The 22,391-nt window shown below is 35.2% G+C and overlaps 3 protein-coding genes across 3 annotated transcripts in view; 1 reads left to right on the top strand and 2 right to left on the bottom strand.

Moving 5' to 3' along the window:
• Positions 1–2,699, bottom strand: part of LOC104736945 (ran-binding protein 10) — a 4,033-nt gene extending 1,334 nt beyond the window's left edge. The window contains exons 1-8 of the mRNA XM_010457033.2: positions 2,295–2,699; positions 1,433–1,579; positions 1,247–1,333; positions 1,099–1,144; positions 655–731; positions 380–542; positions 232–300; positions 103–162 (exon numbers count right to left, since the gene is read on the bottom strand). Coding sequence (XP_010455335.1) covers positions 103–162; positions 232–300; positions 380–542; positions 655–731; positions 1,099–1,144; positions 1,247–1,333; positions 1,433–1,579; positions 2,295–2,629 — 984 coding nt within the window. The 5' untranslated portion in view covers positions 2,630–2,699. The remainder of the gene's footprint in view (positions 1–102; positions 163–231; positions 301–379; positions 543–654; positions 732–1,098; positions 1,145–1,246; positions 1,334–1,432; positions 1,580–2,294) is intronic.
• LOC104736946 (NAD(P)H-quinone oxidoreductase subunit T, chloroplastic-like) lies at positions 4,549–5,616 on the bottom strand. Its single transcript, XM_010457035.2, has 2 exons — positions 5,175–5,616; positions 4,549–5,085 (listed from the first exon to the last, which is right to left on the bottom strand). Exons 1-2 carry the CDS (start codon positions 5,546–5,548, stop codon positions 4,662–4,664), a joined length of 798 nt encoding a protein of 265 aa, XP_010455337.1. The 5' UTR covers positions 5,549–5,616; the 3' UTR covers positions 4,549–4,661.
• On the top strand, positions 7,058–8,182 carry LOC104736947 (transcription repressor MYB6-like; the record flags this gene model as incomplete). Its single annotated transcript, XM_010457036.2, is given in 2 exon segments — positions 7,058–7,324; positions 7,650–8,182. Coding segments are annotated over 2 exon segments (708 nt in total). The 3' UTR covers positions 8,095–8,182.

Consider the following 22,391-nt stretch of genomic DNA (forward strand, 5'->3'; position numbering starts at 1 on the left):
AAAAGTATCCCACATTTTTCCAGAGAATTTACTTAGAGAGAGAGACAGTCTAACCGCAGTGGATCTGATGTGTAATTCATATATAAGGAATGAAGACCATACCCGTACTAATTCAATGAACTTTTGACAGTGAAGTAGGAAGCATACTTCTGATTTATCATTCTGCAGATGATACAGTTGGGGTAAGAGTTCATATTTCAATGTAACAATATGACTTGTTCCTCAATCTACCTGTACAAGTTGGGGATAGCAATCCCGGAGTTTAGCAAGAGCAGCATCAATGTCACCCTTCCCTATAAGCTTTACCAACCGAAGCATGGATCAGTACAATACTAACGAATTTGGGACAAGAAGTAAAAAGGCGCAAAATAAATAATACCTGTCTAAAAATTTTCCTTTCATGCAATGCATACGATGTATCTTGCACATCAATATTATCTTCTACAGCTCCATTGATAGGACAAACTATGCTTTTAGTAGCCAAGTCAAAAGCATGAAGAGTATCTTCGTACCCGTAGTGAAGCAAGTAGTTCTTCACAAGCCTAATGACCAAAGATGAAGCTTTTAGCTATGCGGATAGATTATCAACTATCTGACAACACAAATGAAGAAAAAAACTGCACCTCAATTACTACAGAAAACGAGTGCACTCACCCATGACAAATGTTTGGAGGTATGGACATCATATCAAATTCTATTTGTTGCTTATTCCTCTCCGATGCTTGATATCCCTAACACAACATAAAAGGGTAACAGCTGAGTCAAACGATTACGTAAACACATATCTAATCCATCCCTCAAAGGCTCAAACACATAACTAAGGCAGAAAGGGAAGAACAAGTTCTTACAGCCTATATAAATCTTAATCGTTTAGTCTAACAGGTCATGCTTGTTCAAAAGAGAATATCAAAGCATGCATGAAACAAGCAATTATGGACGAAATTTTTTATATGGGAAACATCTGCCACATTATATGTTTTTACCATCTGGAAAAGATGCATAATTTCTAATATTGAGTTTCACAATATCCCATGTCCAAATCACTCAAGCTAAGAACTAGCAACTCTAGTCGTATGTAAACAAATTTGAGAATCTTACCTTAAAATCAAAAGCAAACTTCTCTTGCCCAAAATTCACAGTAACCCTACCAAGATTCATAACAGAAATGTAAAGCACATGCAAGAAACTGAGATAATGTACGCTAACATCAGTATTATTAAAAAAAAAGATAAGAATAAGAGCATACTCCTCGTTTTGGCTATGCACAGCTACAGTAGGAAATAGAGGACCCTTGATGTACTTGGAGACAGTCCCTACGAGAGTTCCATTTACCCTGGCATCACGTAAACGACGATATGTCAAAATAGCAACATGAAATTAAATCGGAACTAGATATCTATTTTCAATTGATAGCAAAACATTTCTAACATACGTGAAAAAGAACTCCTGCGAATCATAGTTTATACCCCCACCGACTGTATCACCGGTTGTATAAGTCGGACCAAAAGCTTCACCTTGTCTTTTTCCAAGATATATAAGTCCATCCTCACCATGATAGCCACAAGTGTTGACTTCCCATCTAGCCAACATTACAGAAGAAATAGCCACACGTGCTAAGTTCAATTTGAATGAACAGCAACAAAAATATAGATGATACCTTCTTGCATAACCAGAACTCACGCAATCGAACCAAATTTCAGATCTTTCGGAACCTACTTAACTTAAAATAGAACTAACACTATTGAACACTATCCAATCAAACTTCAAAGTTTCCTGAACCAAATCCAACTTCAAATAAACTACCGCCATTTAAACATGATTGAAACCAAATTTCAGATTGTCAAGAACCTAATCAAAGCATAACTTCCTCTCAGAAACAGGCCTGAACTGAACACCAAATCAAATTACTTTATCAAAGAATCTCGAGTCTACATGAATCTAAACACAAAATCGAAAAGGAAAATTCAACAGTACCAACGCTGGCTCGCAATTCTGAATATATCCGATATAGTGATTCATATGATCATAAAACAGAGCATATACATACGATTATGATAAAATTTCAGATCGTCCTGAACCTAATCAAATCAAAATAGAACTCACACAATTGATCCAAACTTCAGAACCTAATCAAACCTAAACAGAACTCACTCAATTGAACCAAATTTGAGATTTTCCTTCAGAACCTAATCAAATCTAAACAAAACTTCACACAATTGAAACCAAAAATTTCAGAATGTCCAAAACCTAATCAAACCATAACCTTCCCTAACGATTGAATGTAATTAAAATACCCAGGCTGCCTCGCGATTCTGAAGCTATCGGTAGTGAAACCAATGGCGACACGTCCTTTAACACCAGCATCTTTGACATAAATCTCGAAGTAGTAAGCGAGACGCTTACACGGAGCAGGCTTATTAGACTGAACGACGCCGACGTCGTGACCGTGTTGGGCGACGCCAGTGTATTTGAGAGAAAGCTTATCGGGAGAGATGATTACAAAATTGGTTAAACCGTTGATCGTGTTTAGCTCCGTCGGTGATTCTTCTTCTCCTTCTTCGTCATCTTCCATCGCGTAGTATGGTTTAGAAGAGTGACGGAATTTGTGAAGGAAGTAAGAATTGTTCATTCAAATCGAATTGGAGGAGAAAACCCTAGAAAATTTCTGATTAGTTAAGTTAATAGAAACAAACAACATTGTTGAACGATTTTTTTTTGTTTTTTTCAAATATATGTTCTTTCGGTTTGGTTTTAATTCGAATTATAACGGTTTTCCAAAAAAATTGATTTTAAACCGTGGTTTTCGAAAACCAATTATTATTTTAAATATGTGTCAACTATTTATTTATTTTATAATTTTTTTTTAATGTGGTTTTAAAATAATTTTTTAATTTTTCGGTTCAATTTGGAGTTAGATTGTTTGCGGATATTATAAGAATAATCGTTTAAAGAATTTATAAAATATCCAAAATAGTCTCTAGTCGTATGCTTAATTATATCTTACTTTAACTTAAAAAAGCATGTTTATTATATGTTCAATCTAGTTTTAGGTTCGACTTTGATTCAAATTGTTTGGTTTTCTTAGAATTCAGTTTATAAAGAATGGTATTTTAAATAAATGCTAAATTCTAATTATGGAAGAAATTTTAGTTCAGTGTTGATTGTGATTCGAATTATTTATTTTAAACAAAAAAATCCCTTTATAAGTAATGGTATTTTAACTAAAACCTAAATTATTTTCTTTCAAACCAAAAGTATTTCGATTAATGTTTTCATTATTTGGTTTTTTTTTTGTGTGTTTCTATTTAAAAAATAGAAACGAGTCTTCTGTTTTGTAGGAATCCATGATTCCATATTCACTTCCACGTTGAACTGTATCTCTTATTTAATAAAGGATAAAAAAAAAAAGAAGAAACAATAAGCACAGTTTCTCCACAAAAAACAAAAAAAAAAAAAAACTTTTGTTCTTTATCAAATTTTCAACCTTGTTTTCTTTTGGTATCAGAACACAAAATCATATATAGCATGGTTGGAAGTAACAAAGACAGACTTGATCTACTCGAAGTCAGCTTGAGCAACGTCCAAGAAGAGCTCGTGAAAATGCAAATAGAAGCCAATGAGAAATTTGCTCACATTGAAGCCTCCTTGAAAAAGCTAATCGAGACTATGACGACACAAGCCATGTTCACAACGTTGGAGTTTCCTAAATTCTCTAGAGGTGACCCAACAGCTTGGCTGAGTAAGGCCAAGCATTTTTTTGAGTTTCAAGATATACCTGAGGATCATTTTCGCGTGCGATATGCATCTTACCATCTCGAAGACGAAGCATATCTCTGTGGTGGCTTGCAATGACCAAGACAATTAAAGAAGATAATACGGTCATCACTTGCAACGTATTTGAAGAACATATGTTGGATCGATTTGGTCCGATCGAAGATTTCCATGAAGCGTTATGCAAGATTAAACAAAAGGGCAGCCTTGAAGATTACTTACGGGAGTTCAAACGTCTTTTAAGTAAGGTCGACGGTTGGACACAAAAAGCCTTGATGGGAACATTCATGGGAGGTCTTCACTCATCAATTTCTGATAGTATTCGAATGTTTTGCCCTCAATCCTTGACGGACGTGATCTCTGTGGCTAGAATGAGAGACGAGCAACTACAGAAGGCGGAAAAGAGATCGGCCAACAACCAGAATTAGGCCACCCTCTATTTATTTGCAATCTCATATTACTAGTTCAGATAGACTTTTTTTTTTTAGTTCATTCATCAATATATTTACTTTCCAAAAGCCAAGTATAAGTTTACACACCAATTCAATGTATATTTCCCACCATATAACAAAGCGTAGTCAAAATGGTTGTCTAACACGTAAGACAGACTTGAAAGCTTGTGTTCCTTTTTCACAAAACATTAGTTATCAAAATTACTAGTAGTTTTTTTTTTTTTGTACCATTGTTTACCTATTTCTTAGGCTAAGGGATGTGGCCAATTGATCAGCTAGGTGGCATAATAAAATAGAGCTCTAAACAAATACACACAAGAAAACAGTAGGTAACAATACCACTAGACCTTTTGATTCATATTATCTAATGCTTTGTTGTAATTGTTCATCTACATATTTAACTATATGAATTTTCCATGTATATACAAAGGACCTTACTTAGTAAGAAGGATCTGTGAAAACAATCACAAACACTATACAACAAACAGCGAATAATATGATGAAAATATCGAACGTGAGAGCAGTCATAGCTTGATCACTAAGGTCCATATTCTTTCCACCTAACCGGTCAACCATATCAGGTATTGATTCATAGCTTCTAAACTCTTGCTCTTTCGGATCCTCAAGCTTCATCCTCATCTTCTCAGCTTGGCGACTCGCTACCTCTTGTGCCAATGTCCAGTCATAAAACCTCCGAGTCTCCACATCGCACAAAACATTGTAGACTTCTCTTAGTTTCATGAACTTGTCTGAAGCAGTTTTAAGTGGTAATGAAGTTGTGTCTGGATGATACTCTTTGGATAATCTCCGGTACGCAGATTTTATCTCTTCTAGATCAGCATCTGTTGAGACACCTAAGAATCTGAAAAATGATAAAAATTACAAATTATGATCAAGAAAAAAAAAGCAAAGGCATGTTGTAGTAATGAGTATCTTTTGGTTTTTCTTAACTGATAATGAGAATCAAAAGAGTCTTTGATTAGTTCTGCAAATTTTTCATCACTCAAGAGATTGGTTTTGTCCTCTTCAACGGATTTGGTCGAGTTGGATCCTCCTCCGATCCAGCCTTCATCCGGGCTTTCCCAGTGGATTCTTGTGTCTACTCCGTGAGATGGTTTTGGCGGTTTTGTCGGGCCTTGTGACGCGTAAATACGTATCACTCTTCTTGCTGTTATCCTTCTAAGTGCTCTAGTTTCATCTCTGAACTGCGTGGCGTTATGGATTTTGGGTAGGAGAATACAGGACGTTCGAGCATATGTGGAAGCTGCACAAGCCATGGATTTGTGTTGAAGATGGTTTGTTCTTTCTTCTCTTTTTTTCTTCATGTTTTTGGTTACTGTTAGGCCTCAGAAACTTGTCTTACGGCCTCATGATTGTGTGGTCTGAATCTTCTTTAATATCTTTATTGTCCTATCTAGTAGTATCCATAGGAGCAACAAAAAAACTACATTGTTTCTGTTTGGTCAATATGTAATTTTTTTACTGTACATTCAATTAACAATCCACTTCAAATTTCAAAGTGGTAATTAACTTGTAAGGTACGTAAATTAATCATATAATCCATAATACTAAATAATCATAATCCATGATTTTATTCATGATTACAAATTAGAGCAATTGTTTGGACTTTACTACTCCGAAGGCCCATCTCCAAACCCAACGTTGATTGCCTAGCCATGTACAAAATGAATACTTGGGGGTTGTATTAGAACCACACCCCCCTTGTGCGCCATTCAACTCGATTTGATGCCATTCAAATGTTCAGCCATGTGTTTCTCGAGTCAAACACAGGTTTGATCCAACACTGAAAAATGTGCATATATTGCTGCTACCAAGTTTCGAACCAGCAACCTAGACACCTAAAGAAACAGGAAAAAACGATTGTACTACAAGGGTTTTGTTGATATTGATGCCCCAAAATGTTATATATATTTTGGCGCCTAAAGCCCTTGCTTCAATGACTTTAGATCAGGGCCGGCCCCTATATCTTCCTCATCCGAGATTGCTTACGTCCACTGAATTTCTAGGCCTTTCCCATGTCATTTAACCACTCAGCCCGATGTCTACGAGGTTGGCGATTACTCTAACCGCAACCACAGAAGCGTGTGTTGGGATTTCCATTTCTATTACTCCTCACGGACCTGTTCCATCCACAAGCAGCTTTTATTTATTTTTCAAGTCATAAAAGTCATTTTCTTTTCCAAACTTTTACAACTCTAAAAGCTCCCCTAAAATATTTCACCTACTCACAAGTCACAACCAACATAACTAATTTTGCTAATCAAAAATAAAAGCCATAAAAATCTACAACCAAATTTCTTGCAGTCAAGATTACAAAGTCCATAGCTACACTCTCAAACAATTAACTCCCAAAGTATATGTAAGTACTAAAAATATGTGTGTGTCAGTGTGTTATAGTTACTTTTGTATTGTTTGTATAAAAAGGAGAAACTTTAAAATAGAGAACAAAATATCAGATTTCAGATAATATTAAAGTAAAATTTACAATATTTTTCCTTTGTATTTGTCTCAACTCCCAACTAAATTATAAGTAGAAACAGAGGGAAGAGAACCAAAAAGCAAAACAAAAAGCAAAATCTAAGAAGAAAAAGTATGGAAAAAGACAAGAAAAAAAAAAGAAAAGAAGAAAGTTGCTTACCTACCTAATCCCCACACAACACAGCAAAGCACAGCCTCACTTTATCTCACATAGTCACATGTATGTACCAAACTTGGTCAAAGTCACCTCCTTTTTTTTTTATATTACCCAAAACTCTTCACATCTTTTTGATCTCTCTTTCCCTCTCTTCTCTCAACAACATCTTCATCCCTTTCACCATGGGAAGATCTCCTTGTTGCGAAAAAGCTCACACAAACAAAGGAGCTTGGACTAAAGAAGAAGACCAACGTCTCATCGATTACATCCGTAATCATGGTGAAGGTTGTTGGCGTTCTCTTCCTAAATCCGCTGGATTGTTGCGTTGTGGTAAAAGTTGTAGATTGAGATGGATTAATTACCTTCGTCCTGATCTTAAACGTGGTAACTTTACTGATGATGAAGATCAAATCATCATCAAACTCCATAGCTTACTCGGGAACAAGTACGAAACTTTTTCTCCTCTCTCTCTCTCTCTCTCTCTCTCTCTCTTCTTCTTTTTTAATGGAAAACAGAGAGAACATAGAAAAAACAGAGTACTTCTCTTCTTCTTTTATCTTTCCCGGGGAAAAAAAATTTGAACTTTCCAGGAAATAGAAACTGGGTTTCCTTTTATCTTCTCCTCATCTCTTCTGATTTTAACTTTCCCAGGAAATTTTTTTTTGAACTTTCTAGGAAACAGAGAGACAATAAAAACAGAGTCCTTGTTTCCTCTGTTTTAGTTCTTTAGTTTTACTAAAGTTTGATTTTTTTTTTTGTTTTCGTTTCAGATGGTCATTGATAGCTGGGAGATTACCAGGAAGAACAGATAACGAAATCAAGAATTATTGGAACACTCATATCAAAAGGAAGCTTCTTAGTCATGGGATTGATCCACAAACTCATCGGCCGATCAACGATACCAAAGCGGTGCCGTCTCAGATCGTTGTTGTTGGTCCGAATCAAAACGACGCCGTTGAGTACTCTCTCTCCAACTTAGCTGTTAAACAGGAAAATTCCTCCGGAGCTTCCACTAGTGGCACGACGACTGATGAGGATCTCCGGCAGAACGGGGAGTGTTATTACAGTGGTGATAATTCAGAACGTATAGAGCTGAATTTGGATTTAACTCTCGGGTTTGGATCGGGTTCGGGTCGGGTAGTTGGAGCCGGGTTATTGGCTGATTCAAAGCCGTGGCGGGATCAGTTGATGGCGGCGCGTTTGTCACTGTTTTAAGAATTTACCAAACCGGCACAAAAAACCAAAAATTGGGGTTTTTAGATTTTTTTATTATTATTATATATTTTAATTTGTGTTGGTCGTTTTGGATAATTATAGAAATTATTTACTTCAGTTTCTTTGGTATTTTGTTTTTGGTTTTGTTCATATATCTTTATCTTTTGAAGAAAAAATATTACGATATATAATTTTTTTTTCAACAAAATACACAAGTATTCCACCACAACGAGTGAAAATGAACTAATTTGATTTTCAAATAATATAATATTATATGAATTTTTTTAACAATACCATTAAATAGGTTTTTGTTCCAAAAGTACTAATATTAGTATTTTTTACAAATATAATTTAAATATTTTTTCCGAAATTACCACAAAATCCCTAAATTCTAAAAACATAAATAATAAACGCAAAATCCTAGAAACTAAATCCTAAACTCAAACTACTAAACAAGGATTCAAAATTTAAAATTATAAAAACTCTTAAAAATTAATTTAAAGGTTTGTGGTATTTTTGGATTAAAAAGTTTGTAATGGTATTTTTGAAAAGCAAAATTAGTGATCATATTTATGGAAAAAAATTAGTTGAGTGGTATTTTTTAAAATATTTTTCTATAACATATAATCCAAGCAGGAGTGAAATGTGACCATGGTTTTGGTCTTTTTGGAATCTTATGGATCAACCGTTATCCATTTTTACATGTAGATAGATATATATATATATGATATATATATATTTTTTATGCAAAGGTTTCTAGAAACATGAATTAGGTTAATGGGGACCATATAGTAGCAACTAGCAATAGCAACTAGCAAGTTACGATAAATATCTCGTTCACTATGTTAAATATTTATTTCATAACTTTTTGGTGTGGTTTATTCAACATATTCCATAATTCATGATAATTGTAATTTTAATAAAAGAAACTAATCATTTTCAAGCTTTTTTTTTATAACATTACTCTTTTGCTTTCACTTATGGACAATTTGCTTATTAAGTAATTCGATGTCAACTAAATTAATTATATAAGTAAACGTATGGAGTAAGGACGCAAACATGACAAAGAATGTAACAGAAGCAGCTGATTGAAAGAGATAAATAAAGTAATGTATAAAGGGGAATAAGATAAGGGAGGAGACATGTGACATGTTTTAGGCAGGTAGGTGGCGGAATCTATCATTATAACCATACTGTGTACCAAAAATAATTGACTTTACCTAATTTATAATACGAATATGATATATATTTTTATTTATACATCATACATTCATACTATAACATTATCTGAAACAAATATAGACATATCCGAGTCTTGATAAAAACATTTATGAATATGGTCTTAAAGGCAAATCAAAGATATTATTTGATAAAAATGTTTTGTCACTAGACAATGTTTGGTCGACGTCAGAAAAAAAAAAAGAAAGAAAGAAGAAGACAAGAATTGGTTTGGGAGACAGATGCTATCACATATGAATAAAAGTGAGAAAAGTATGGATGCAAAACAAAAGAGAGAATCATGTGCGTAAGAAGAGTAAGAAGGTATGGGAATGTGAGATTTAGGTGAGATCCAGCCAAACATGACTCCCTCCTTTTCTGGAAATTAAAAAAGAAGTTGTCACTCTCATTTTTTATATAAAAAAAGAAAATCTATAAAATTCTATAACGACTTTAAAGTTATTATTATTATTTTATATGAATTGCTAATACCTTTTTACATCTTCTAGATACACTAGATTACCAACATTTTATACACCGAATATAATTTTCGTATTTGGTAGCAATTAGCAACTGGCGTTATGTTTATCTAAAAGATTTAAGATTCCAGAAATATTGAGATGTTAATTTGATGACTAAAAACTTAAAAAGTACGTATGTTGTTATACTTAACAAAAGACGGGTGGATGTAATGTAATGGGAGCGTTACGTTTAGCCACATGTGGAAATATAACCAAAATGAGCTGCCATTTAATTCTCAATTATTAAAATTTATAATCACATGCATTTTGATATATCTTTTTTAATTTTTTTTTTGTTTGTTTTCTTTAGGGTTTCATTGTAGGAGACTCACATGCATGCATGACGTGCACACTTCCATACATGAAAACACATGATTTCCAATAATGTTTTTAACATTTTTTTTTTCTAAAATTTCTGGTTTTATAAACTTTGGTAAAAGCGATTACATAAGAAAAAAATAAAAATTAAGTATCACAACGACAATGAATCAAGGGTGAACAAGCCCGATACGAGAACAATAATAAGGTTACAAAACTTACATATATAGTTAGAGATAAGAGTCTCAAAACCATAGTTGGAGCATGTCAAAAAATTGTTCGTAACATGCTCCAACCATAGTGAGAGATTGTGCATTGGCATTTCTTTCTTGCTATATTGCATAGACTATTGCTTGAGCTGCAATAAGTCTAAGTGAATCCGTTGGCGCTTCATTTGATGGGGATTTAAGCCAAGCAAGGAGTACCTGTCCCAAGAGTTAAACCCATAACAAAAATTCTGCAGCTTAGAAACACACCACCTCCATAAGTCAAAACTATATGGACATCTTAGGAAAGATGATCTCTTGTTTTAAAATAGATGTCCCATAGGAAATAATGTTAACATTGTGGTTGTGATTTGTGTTATTCCTTATTACAAAAGTTAAAAGACGTCTCTCCTTTGCAATAATAAGAGTTTGTGTTTATATTTGATATTGTTTCACAGACGTTACAGTTATCGCAAACTAATGCTAGAATTTCGGGACAAATCAATTTTCATGGAGAGGTTGTAGGAATAAAGAAATCATCAGATTAAGGCTTTACCGGAAGATCAGCATCCTTAATTTCATTTTTCATAAGTGGATTGTTTGAAATTGATTGGGTTTGATATTATTGATTTTCTTTTTTTTTGATATTAGCAAAATATGGGTTGGAAATGATGGTCTTACACAGGTAACTGATTCATGTTGTAATCGGGGAAAAAAAAAAAATTGAATGCTGTACTAGTTTTTGTGGAAAAGTAAAATTCATAGGAATTTTAGATTAAAAAAAATAATGTTCCACCGAGTCAAGTGATTATTTCCTCTATTAAGTTGATTTTGCAAGAAGCGAAAAAGATAATTTTAGTTTCACTGAAAAAATTAGAAGAGTAAAAAAAATTAGAAGAGGCTTAGGGCATGATTAGTGGGGTTGCTCATGTTGATACTCTTATTAAACAAATAATTAAAAGAAAAGAGAAGAAAAAAGAATAAGAAGCGTTTGTTTTTTGGAGCACTCTAAAAAACGTTGCTTATGTGAAAATAGACATGTGTCATTTTCTTATTGGTATTAATATTAAAAAATAAATCAAAAAGAAAAATGTATGATAAAGATATTTTTTTTTAGTTGTTGTGAGAAACAATTCATCGTTGCTCCGTTAAAAATGGTCTTATAAATTATCATAAAGAAAACTTACATTAGAAACAAAAGGGTAAAAAATTCTGGTTAATGTTCGGTGATAAAATATCAAATTTTATATATGCATATTACATAAGGTGAGATATATTATTTAAGATTTGTCTGGCGCCCCATTATTGGAAGCATGCATGGAGGATGTAGCAACATATAATTTATATAGAAAAAGATAACACAATACATAGTTATATATACCAACTATATTATTATATTCTCAACTACACGAAATATATGTATTACATAATCACATATATGCGATATAGTTCATGTGGTCAACAACATAGATATACAATCTGGTATACCGGTCGACTGATTCCGACGAAGACCAACATTTGATAAAAAAGTATATATTCTATTTTTCTTTATTAAAAATCAAAAATAATAAATATTATATTTAAACATTTTTGGTTTTTCATGATTAAAAAACATATTCAATTCAATATCTAAATTTTTTATATATCTCTAATGTATTCATTCTTATAAGTAGTTAATTTTTATTTTTAAAGCTAAACTAATGGTTAAATAAAAATCATTAATAATTATTTTCAAGATATGAATATATACATATATATATATATATATATATATATATATATATATAAATCTCTGATAATCAGATTATTTAAATACTACAAAATCAATAAAATCAAATTCAACTACTTTCATTAGAAAAACAATATGCAAAAATTAAGTATATGACTCTTTACTCTAAAGTTTTCATGGTAAATGTTGTACAAAATTTTAGATACTTTTTACTAGAACATTTACATACTCTTCATAACATGTAAAAAACAACAACAAAATTCACAATATTTACTTCTAATATATTAAAGATAAAGATACAAATAATTGATTTTAGCAAAACAATATATCTGATATGGGGGTATGTTTGCAAAAGGTATAACATAAGAGTATTTTTGCAAATACTTTTATATTACATCTTGAAAATAATTATCAATGATTTTTATTTAACTATTAGTTTAGCTTTAAAAATAAAAATTAACTAATTATAAGAATGAATAAATTAGAGATATATGAAAATATTTAGATATTGAATTGAATATATTTTTAATCATGAAAAACCATTAATAATTTAATATAATATTCTTTTTTTTTAATAAAAAAGTTTAGAATATATTTTTTTTGTCATCGCTGGAGTCAACGTCGGATTTCGCTGGAGTCAGCCGATCGGTGTACCGGATTTTATGTCTATCGTGTTGACCACATAACATCATATAGTTCATGCATGTGGCCATGTAATACATATACTTTGTGTAGTTGATGATACAATAGTATACTTGGTATGTGTGACCATGTATTCTCATATAGTTCGTCTAGCTAGCCATCTTTTTTTTATATACTACTAGATTTATAACCCACGACTATAATTTTTTTTATTATTAATAAAAACTGTTAAAAAGAATTATAATTGTTCAATATTAAAAATATAAATCTGTGTAGATATCAAATTTATTTGTATAAATTCATAACTATTTTTCATTTTTTTCATCATCCAATACTTTTTTTATCGGCTGAGTGATCATTACTTACTAAAGTATACGTAAAAATATCTTATAGAATTTACTTTTTTTTTAACAGTGTTGTAGTACACATAAATTTTACTTTCTAGTAATGAATCCATAATTGAACTCTTTTCTATCATTAAACATCATATTACAACATCAAATATTACATTTTATCTTCACTGTTTGACAAAATAAAATTTATGTTCACATATATATTTTTTTCTACTTGAAAATATGTATAGTCTACTATGATTCCGTTGAAACAACCGCACCCGGATTCCCAATCCTCGCACATGATCCACGAGAAATAATCTCACCGGAGCCCCATAATTCCAACGAGACAACCGGATTAGAAATCGCTCCTTACAAACAATTCCACAAATACACCCAACCCTAGTTGTTCTCCTACGATCCAAACACACAACAACATGCTGGTGTCGACCGACAGTCCAACCTTACCAAAAGACCGTCTATGCCAGAACACAATAAAAACACTTGATTAAATCAAAAATCAACCATCCATTTCACAAACCGACCCTTGGATATTAAGCTTATAGCACCACGAAGCTCCCCACCAAATTTCAGCCAAATCGAACTCTGTTTTATCCTCCAAACGTTACTCCGAAATAGCTATCTCAAACCAGTCTGTGCAGTCTATCTGCAGGTGTTGGTGTTGGTCGTTGGTGTCGAGCAACACCAACCCAGAAACACAACCTGAAGTTGAATTCAGGCTCCTATCAGCCACAAAAACCCAATTCAACAACCAATACTCGATCCTAACGATTTAGCACATAAACCATGCATTCATAGAGACTAAACCCATAGAAAACAGCACATTGATTCTTTGCAATCTATCTTACCCCATCACAATTCATCTCACACATCTCAATCCCCTAGATGAGTACCAAATAACCTACTTACCTGGGATTAGGGACGAATCTGGGCTAAGAACAACTCTACACGACAAATGGTGCTTCCCTTTCTTCCTCCATGCCTGAGAAATACATCACAACCTCTTTCCTTCTCTTGTCCACCCCCAAAACCATCTCATTTTTCCTCTCTTCTAAGAGATACAACCACCTCTCTCTCTGTTCTCCTTAAAGGGCAGGAATCGACTGGGGATCGGAACCACTAAAGAAAGAGATATGTTCTCCTTTTATAGGGAAGGTTTAGGGTTCCCTTCAAACCATACTAAACCGCCCCAAAACTGGAGATGAAACTAACTGTCTAACCCGAAACGTTGCTAGTGTCAACCGACATCTCCTTGGTGTTGCTCGACACCAAGCACACAAACAGTTTCCGAGTTACGGGCATTACAATTCTCTCCCACTAACAATAGATTCGTCCTCAAATCTTACAGTTCAACAACCTGATGGCAAACAGTTTCCACCGTCACAACGGTCCACAAAACCAATCACAAGATTGAAAACCAAAAAGCTCTCAGATTTACATAATATCTAGTCACTATGCTTATACTCGCGTTTTAGATAATATTTTCTCCCAACTCGTCCACTCTCAGGTTGCAACCTTCGAACCATATCGATTTCACTCTTAGACCAGTGTCTTTAAGTCATACCGTCTCACTCTCAAATCTCAATCCTTGAGATCTCGGTACCAGGAAAAATATTCATCCACCTAAGAGGACAAATCATCTCCTCTGCCACTCTTAGGGCCACAGCCCTTCAGGCTATTGGTATCCAGGGAAACCACCATCCCCTTAGGAGAACCAATCATATCCTTACTAGTTGTTCAGGAGTACATGTCCTTAGAGAAAACACGTCTTAACGTCTATAAGCATTTCCCGACCAGATCTACCTCCCTTGGTTTGAGTACGACATTGTAGTGTCATATATGTCCACCCATATTCCAACTCTGGAATATCATCTCATTCATGAGGAAAAACAAGTCAACAATCCTATCGAGTAGCCTTCTCAGCAAATCCGCAAACATATCATCACGGGCTTGAGCAAAAACTTGCTGTCCAACCGATAGCCTCTATACCAGCTCACTTACCAGTTACACTGATGCCCCATCGGCCTCACCCTTAGACCCCCTCCTTATTCGTATACAAACTCCTAACATACTCAACCGTGGTACTCCGACCACACAATCGTCCCTAATGGAACATAGACCCAACCACACAACCAAAACACAAGGCAAACGGAAAACTTGCTTTTAGGGAAACTTCATCAAGACGGCTAAACCGAAGATAACTTTCCGCTTAACAGTTGCTCACAGGGTATCATCCCTCTGAGCGTAATAAAAAAGACAAGTACCATACGTCCGCATATTCCAACTCACTGTGTTGAATGTTTTGCGAGCCGCCAACTTAAGCCACTTGACCCACTTCCTCTGACAAGCTTACCAAAATCTTCGAATCTAGAAATACCAACCATCAGTCAAGGATCTCATGTGCATCCAACTCTATGGCGTGCACATCCTTTGACTAACTATGAGGACTCTATCCGGCCAATAACCCACACCTTTGATATTATTCACTCGCTCTCAACTCATGCATCTCCCTGCTCTCAGGTTTCAACCTTTGAGTCTTACCGGCTCGTTATCGGGTCGCAGCCCTCAAGCTACGGTATCCAGAAATTCTAATCTTGCACTTGGGCTATCACCCAACAATGCGCCTTCGGATCGTCACCCACGAAGTTGATATACCAATTATACCCTCAGGCCACAAAGTCCTTCGAGATAACAATACACAGGAACCTAACCGTCCCCTCATGAGTTATTCGAGATCTCATATCTCTAGAGCGATAATTTTGAGATCGACCGAGTATCACGCTGACCAGAATTATATCTATGGCTCACGCATAAACATTGCAATGTCCTTTGGCCAACATTCGCCACAAGGGCCGCCACTAAGGGCACAAAATGTCACACATATCACCAAAATGTCACAAAGACCACATAAATGTCACGCAAGACCGCCACCAAGGCCAAAAAATGTCACCGAGACCCCCACCATGGCATCCGGCGTCACTAAGACCACCACCAAGGTATCCAACATCCCAAGACTACTACCACTGACAAGCGTTACCAAGAACTCTATCACCAAGACAACCGTCAAGGTACAAAACATCAGTAAGACCACAACCATTGACAAGCGTCACCAAGATCTCTGTCAGCAAGACCACCGCCAGGGTACAAAACATCACTAAGAACACTATCACTGACAATCGTCACCAAGACCTCTGTCACCAAGACCACCATCAGGGTATAAAACGTCACTAACACTTCAATCAAAGCACAAGTGTCACCAAGAACACGTGTCACCAAGAACTCTCAATACCATGATACAAAACATCACCAAGACAGCCACCCAAGCAAACATCCCGCAGGATCATCACAAAGATCACCACACTATCCAAAAAAGCAAAGTTCTAATTCCCATAAAACTTTCCATTTATAGAAACCCCGAGCTATTTCCTCTTCCAAGACATCACAAGTCAAATAAAGAAAATACTCATCCAATTAATCATAAAATGTCATAATTGTTACATCCTTAACAAAAACACATAACGAAAAATAAGATACAACAACACTAAGCCCATAACACGCATCCCGAAGCACCGCCACAAAAGCCACACAAATGTCTTTAAAGACCGCCACAAAGGCCACATAAATGTGTTGAAATACCAAATGAAACAACCGCACACAGATTTCCAATCCTCGCACAGGAACCACGAGAAACGATTTCACCGGAACCCCATAATTCTGACGAGACAACCGGCGTAGAAATCGCTCCTTACATAAACTTCCACAAATACACCAAACCCTAGCTGTTCTTCTATGATCCAAACAAACAAAAAACATGCTGGTGTCGACCTATGGTGTCGGTCGACTCCCCAACCTTACCACAAGACCGTCTATGCCAGACTACAATAAAAACACTTGATTAAATCACAAACCAACCGTCCATTTCACAACCCCCGTTGGATAGGAAGCTTATAGCACCACGAAGCTCCCCACCAAATTTCAGCCAAATTGGACTTGTTTTATTCTCCAGACATTGCTCCGAAGTAGCTATCTCGAACTAGTCCGCGTAGTCCATCTACAGGTGTTGGTGTCGACCGACACCAAACCAGAAACAAGACCTGAAGTTGAATTCAGGCTCCTATAAGCCACATAAACCCAATTCAACAACCAATACTCGATCCTAATGATTTAGCATGTAAACCATGCATTCATAGAGACTAAAGCCACATAAAACAGCGCATTTTTCAATCTATCTTACCCCATCACAATTCATCTCACACATATCAATCCCCTAGATGAACACCAAATCACCTACTTACCTGGGATTAGGGACAAATCTGGGCTAAGAACAACACCACACGACCAATGGTGCTTCCCTTTCTTCCTCCATGCCTGAGCAATACATCATAGCCTCTTTCCTTCTCCTGTCCACCCCCAAAACCATCTCATTTGTCCTCCCCTCTAAGAGATACAACCACCTCTCTCTTTCTCTTCTCCTTCAAGGGCAGAAATCGACTGGGGATCGGACCCCTAAAGAAAGAGAGATGTTCTCCTTTTATAGGGAAGATTTAAGGTTCTCTTCAAACCGCACTAAACCGCCCCAAAACCGGAGATGAAACTAACCTTCTAACCCAAAACGTTGCTAGTGTCGACCGACATTCCCTTGGTGTTGCTCGACACCAAGCACACAAACAGTTTTTGGGTTACGGGCGTTACATCCATATAGTGTTTTTTTATTTTGATTCTCCTAACTCTACAAACTCATAAGAGTAATCTAACTTTTAAATATGTTGTTTTATTCAAAAATAGAATTGTTTGTAAAATTTAATTAAAATTTTACAATCTACCACTACTATTATAATTGTTTTTATTACAAATAGCTTTCTCAATTTTTTTCTTAGTCTTTTTTTTTTTTTTTGGTGTGTGTGATTTTCATAATAAGTTTTCTTTAATATGTTTTATTTCAAGTAATCTTATACATTTATCTTAAATATATACATTATTTCCGAGCACTTGATTAATATTTACTCCTTTTTTTTGTATACCTTTGTTTAATAAATTTCACCATTTTTCAATTTCGAAAACGATAAATAACATAGATCGCTCAAACTATTTTAAGTATTTATAATATTTAGAAATAACCTCTTGGTTTTAAAAATAACCTTTAAATTTTGTGTTTGTTGTTTAAAAAACTCTTATTTTCTTTATCATAATTATGGCAACTCTTGAAAGTAATTGTTGTTCTATTAAATACATGATAACTTTATTTTTCTCCTATTTCTAGTCTTTTACAAATATTTACACAATTATTATATATTATGATAGAAATATCTAAATTTATATTTATGTAACCTTTATTCATATTTTACTTTGATATTTTTTTTGGTTTTATTTTGTTTTCATTTAGTTTTTGGTTTATTTTTTAGTTTAAATTATTGTAAATTATTATTTTAACAATAAAAAATAGTAAAGTGAATTAATTGATGCATTAACTTTAGGTTTTATGTTCTTTTGATGATGTGGATTAATGTGTTAAAATTGGAAATACGAACTAATGAGGTGGAGGAAGGAGAAGAGAGAGAAAACAACTTTATATATATAGATAGATTTTGAAAAATCACACAGAAAATGAATACCCGATATGCTACAAACGGTTACCCCAACTATCATCGAATATGTGGAGAAAAGATCCCACATCTGATAGATGTGAAAGGTCTTGAGTAATATATAAACGGTTAGAGTCTCTCCACTCATAACTAATTGGTTTTGAGTTGGAAGCCCATACCAAACTGTAATTTAACATGGTATCATAGCCTACAAACGCTCGCCCATTAATTAGTCCGGCCGGGATAGAGGTCCGATCATCCCATTAATTGATGGCTCAAAGGAAGGCTCAATTTCATCGAAATAGCTAAAAAAAAAAGCATTATCTTGAAGGGGTGTGATAGATTCTGTCGAGATTAATGGCTAAAAGAGCCATTATCTCGAGGGAGCGTGTGGAGAAAAGATCGCGCATCTCATAGATATAAAAAGTTAAAACCTAAATCAAACCCTAATTTAACAGAATATTCGAATATATAATTAAACTGAAGTTAAAATGGTTTATTTATTCAATCACAAACGCTGCGTTTTGCTCCGGGGGTGATAACAAAGGTGATCTTAGGGTTTTTTTGCTTCTTGCGCAAGATTTGATGCCGCCGGGGGCCTCTCCGCCGGAAGCAGATGGAGAACTAAAGGGGGATGCCTCCTGATGTGTGTGGTTTTTCACTTCAAATCTTTTACCTTAAAAAGACCACACAACTGTTGAAAGTGCACAGCTAATCGGTAGTAGTATTTAAGGATCGATCCCACAGAGAGAGAGTTGTTGTTCAACGGTATCCGACAGATGTAAGTAAGGCTAGGACTCAATAAAAATAAGATTTTGGTTGTTACGGTTGTAGCAAGCAAATAAATGTAAATAAAAGCAAGTAAAATAAATGAAACAAGCGTTGGGCATCAAGGGGAATCGCAGGGGTTCAATGATCTATCTATCTAGGAAAGTTTAGGGTTAGTTTGTTTATCTAAAACTTGGACTACGAAACACTAATGAACCGTTAACTTAAAGTTCTCAAGCTAACCGTGTAAGATCACTACAATTCGTTACTCAACTGTCGCAGGCAACGATGCATAGATCAAAGCATTTAAAACAGGTTCGATTATAATACGTGGAATTCCATAGGTAAGGGGTATGTGCTTCCTATATCTCTCCACACATCTAAGCTAGGTCAAGCACACATGCAAGCTTTTGGCAAAGCACACACACTTTAGATCATAGTTAGTTCATGAGGCTAACTTAAAGCATTAATTAAAGACTAAGAATTAAAGCATAGAATAAACAGATTTAAATCTAACAAACCCTAAAAATTGCCACCTAAACTAAGATCATCTCCCCCCTTTGATTTATCCCTTTAAACCCAACTAGAAAACTACTCTAGCATGTTTAAGGAAATCATCAAAGCAAGGTTTAAACAATTCATAAACATAAAAGAATAAATAGAGAAGAGGGTTTTAGATATTACTTCAATGATTGTCAAACAAAGTTGTAGGATCTTCTCCCTTAGAAACAAAGTACAAAGCAAATAGAATAGAAAAAGTTGGTGGATCTCAAAGCTTCAAAGAGAGGGAAGAGGGAGAGATCTGGACGTCGGCTGCTCCTCTGGTTGTGTCTCTTGGCTGCTCCAATGATTGCACACTCAAAACCCTAGGGCATAGAAGAGTATTTACAGGGTTCTGTCTAGGTTTAGGGTTTTGTAAGGGTAGAAACGTCTTCTCTTGTTAAGTGCATGGCAAGGGGCGGCGTAGGAAGCTTCTAGAACGGTGGTGAAGACTTGGACTGGGCCGCCGTGGTGGTAGCTGGTCAGGCCTTCAACAAAAAGCCCATTGGCTTGATGTTTCTCCTTACGTCGGTTTAAGGTACGTCTCGGTAAATCGGGCATAATTTCCGGATGGTTGGATGGATTGACTTGCTTCCACTTCGAGGAGAAAGACGACTCTCTCAGCTTTCCATAGACACCAAGGACGTCGAAATGTGAGTTCTTGAAGTTCTTCAAACGTTGCCCATACTGTAAAGCTCTGAAACTTTCCTAAAACGTATTTTCCTATCTTTTGGTCCTTTTTGCTATAAAACCTGTAAAACCTTCTTGAAACCTAAANTATCCGACAGATGTAAGTAAGGCTAGGACTCAATAAAAATAAGATTTTGGTTGTTACGGTTGTAGCAAGCAAATAAATGTAAATAAAAGCAAGTAAAATAAATGAAACAAGCGTTGGGCATCAAGGGGAATCGCAGGGGTTCAATGATCTATCTATCTAGGAAAGTTTAGGGTTAGTTTGTTTATCTAAAACTTGGACTACGAAACACTAATGAACCGTTAACTTAAAGTTCTCAAGCTAACCGTGTAAGATCACTACAATTCGTTACTCAACTGTCGCAGGCAACGATGCATAGATCAAAGCATTTAAAACAGGTTCGATTATAATACGTGGAATTCCATAGGTAAGGGGTATGTGCTTCCTATATCTCTCCACACATCTAAGCTAGGTCAAGCACACATGCAAGCTTTTGGCAAAGCACACACACTTTAGATCATAGTTAGTTCATGAGGCTAACTTAAAGCATTAATTAAAGACTAAGAATTAAAGCATAGAATAAACAGATTTAAATCTAACAAACCCTAAAAATTGCCACCTAAACTAAGATCATCTCCCCCCTTTGATTTATCCCTTTAAACCCAACTAGAAAACTACTCTAGCATGTTTAAGGAAATCATCAAAGCAAGGTTTAAACAATTCATAAACATAAAAGAATAAATAGAGAAGAGGGTTTTAGATATTACTTCAATGATTGTCAAACAAAGTTGTAGGATCTTCTCCCTTAGAAACAAAGTACAAAGCAAATAGAATAGAAAGAGTTGGTGGATCTCAAAGCTTCAAAGAGAGGGAAGAGGGAGAGATCTGGACGTCGGCTGCTCCTCTGGTTGTGTCTCTTGGCTGCTCCAATGATTGCACACTCAAAACCCTAGGGCATAGAAGAGTATTTACAGGGTTCTGTCTAGGTTTAGGGTTTTGTAAGGGTAGAAACGTCTTCTCTTGTTAAGTGCATGGCAAGGGGCGGCGTAGGAATCTTCTAGAACGGTGGTGAAGACTTGGACTGGGCCGCCGTGGTGGTAGCTGGTCAGGCCTTCAACAAAAAGCCCATTGGCTTGATGTTTCTCCTTACGTCGGTTTAAGGTACGTCTCGGTAAATCGGGCATAATTTCCGGATGGTTGGATGGATTGACTTGCTTCCACTTCGAGGAGAAAGACGACTCTCTCAGCTTTCCATAGACACCAAGGACGTCGAAATGTGAGTTCTTGAAGTTCTTCAAACGTTGCCCGTACTGTAAAGCTCTGAAACTTTCCTAAAACGTATTTTCCTATCTTTTGGTCCTTTTTGCTATAAAACCTGTAAAACCTTCTTGAAACCTAAAATACTTGATAATAGACAATAAAGCCTTGAAATCATACTAAACTATTCCTAAATGCATACTAAAACTATAACTAAAATGGGTAAAATAATGATGTTATCAACTCCCCCAGACTTAGTCTTTGCTTGTCCTCAAGCAAATAATCAAACTAAATCATGGAAAAGAGGTTTTGAAAATACTGGGAATTCACTTATCTTTGGGGATATTGTCTTTGCACTCTTCATAGCCTTGACATTAGGAACTTCCATTTGTAATCCACCATGAGAGTCATCAACTCTCCTTGATCCCACCATTCTTTAGAGTTTCTAGAATCTCCATTGTCATCTCTT

Source organism: Camelina sativa, chromosome 13, assembly GCF_000633955.1.
Source record: "Camelina sativa cultivar DH55 chromosome 13, Cs, whole genome shotgun sequence".
Lineage (NCBI taxonomy): Eukaryota > Viridiplantae > Streptophyta > Magnoliopsida > Brassicales > Brassicaceae > Camelina > Camelina sativa.

Bases quoted from the DNA above. Each gene is read 5' to 3' on its own strand.
- LOC104736946 (XM_010457035.2), bottom strand. From the start codon at position 5,548: ATGAAGAAAAAAAGAGAAGAAAGAACAAACCATCTTCAACACAAATCC. The intron at 5,086-5,174 runs GTTAAGAAAAAC...ATCATTTTTCAG, and splicing joins TCTTTTGATTCTCATTATCA to ATTCTTAGGTGTCTCAACAG.